This window comes from Trichechus manatus, unplaced genomic scaffold (genome assembly GCF_000243295.1).
Source record: "Trichechus manatus latirostris isolate Lorelei unplaced genomic scaffold, TriManLat1.0 scaffold00017, whole genome shotgun sequence".
NCBI lineage: Eukaryota > Metazoa > Chordata > Mammalia > Sirenia > Trichechidae > Trichechus > Trichechus manatus.
This window is the reverse complement of record NW_004443953.1, coordinates 15,473,351-15,474,941: the sequence shown is the minus strand read 5'-3', so window position 1 is coordinate 15,474,941 and position 1,591 is coordinate 15,473,351. Positions and strand designations below refer to the sequence as shown.

General features: G+C 57.6%; 1 protein-coding gene across 1 annotated transcript in view; it reads right to left on the bottom strand.

The window, feature by feature from the left end:
• Positions 1-1,247, bottom strand: part of CRYBG1 (crystallin beta-gamma domain containing 1) — a 56,365-nt gene extending 55,118 nt beyond the window's left edge. Inside the window, exon 1 of the mRNA XM_023727617.1 lies at positions 526-1,247. Coding sequence (XP_023583385.1) covers positions 526-1,232 — 707 coding nt within the window. The 5' untranslated portion in view covers positions 1,233-1,247. The remainder of the gene's footprint in view (positions 1-525) is intronic.
• Between the last annotated feature and the right edge of the window lie 344 nt (positions 1,248-1,591).

The window sequence follows — 1,591 nt, the reverse complement described above, 5'->3', positions numbered from 1 at the left end:
AACAAACAAACAAAAAAAAAACTTTTAACGCTTAAGTCAATAAGGCACTAAGTTCCAGAAAAACTTTTTAAACTCACATGTGTCAAAGCTACTGGGTCATATTGTACATATTAGTGCTTACTCCACGTTCTCAAATTCACTATGTATGAGTTTTAAGATCCTGCCCAGGAATACTGGGGCACATTCTGAATAAAGAATAGAATTAGCTCATGTCACACCATACAGTCTTATTTCTATTATTATGTAAACATTGAACTTTAGGGGCTAGCTCATTTTTACTTTCATTTAACTTAAATCTTAGATTAAAACAGGAATTAACAACAGACTAGGCTGCCAAATGTGGCGTCTTCTTAAACCTTAACTGTGTAAGCCAGTCCTTCACTGTATTTAACAAAGAAGAATTTTCTAGTTATGTGCACTGTCAGTTCTTCCACAAATGCACGGACCCCAGCCTTGCAGAGTGGCCGCCCTACTTATCTCCGCGGACAGCGCAACCCAGCCAGGCCCAATTCCGCAGCTACTTACAGGGTCACTTTGGTGGTCACCATCGACCTGGCCCCACCGAATTGATTCCTCGGCCTCAAGCCGTCGGCGTCATAACCTCCTGCGGATCTGCCCAGTTCTCTACTTCGATTTCCTTCTCCTCGGCCTTCGAAATAGTTGGGGAGTGGGCCGCTCTTATGCTCGGACTTGATCTCCTGCAGCAGCGAGCTGCTCTTGACCGTGAGCTCTCGGGGGAAGACCCGGGCCGGCTCCTCCCCACTCTCCCCCGCGGCGCCCTTGGCGGCCGGGCACACGTCCGGCGCGGGCGCGGGCGCGGGCGCCTTCTTGGTCGGGGACTCCTTGGTGGGAGTTCGTGAGCCGCTGATGGGCGGGGTGGGCAAGGCCTCGGGGACGCGGCTCCGGCCCTTCCTCTTGGTGGGAGATGAGGCTGGGGGTGGCTGCTTGCTGCGGTCCGACTCTCCATGGGGCTGCCCTTTGGGGCCAGAGCTGGCTTTGGACTCCGGGCTCCCAGCGGAGGTAACGCCCCCGTCGGGGGCCGTCTGCGGAGATTTCCCTTTCTTTCCCGCCGAGACGTTCTCGGTGGCCGCGTCTGGCGCCACCTGGTCGTCGAACACCGCGTCGTCCCCTCCTGGGCTCTGGGGCAGCGCCGCGTCTGCGCCAGGGGAGTCGTTGGATCTCTGTGACTTTCTCCGCCTCCCGGACCTGCGACCGCTCGACCTCTTCTCCATGTCGTCGGAATCGCCCCAACCTTCTGTGCCAGCAGCAATCACAACCGGCTCGTCCGCCTGTGCGACCTCAGTCTTCCTCAAGTAGATGTCCAAAGTTAACACTTTGGCGGGATGAGCGCGCCCTCCTGGCCCGACTTGGTCGTTTACCTGCACCGAGCTGGCCCTAGTCTCTCCGCCCTCGGTGGGAGGGTCACCTGGCGGGGCTGATGCGTCCTCAAGGGGCTGGCTGCGCGCGTCCTGGGGCCCCAAAGAGCCTTGTTCAGTACACACCCCAGAAGCCCGGTCAAGGACTTCGTCTAGTTCTCCCGCGGGCCGCTCCCCGGTGGGCGTCCCTGGCACACCCCTCCCAGCCCGGGCGG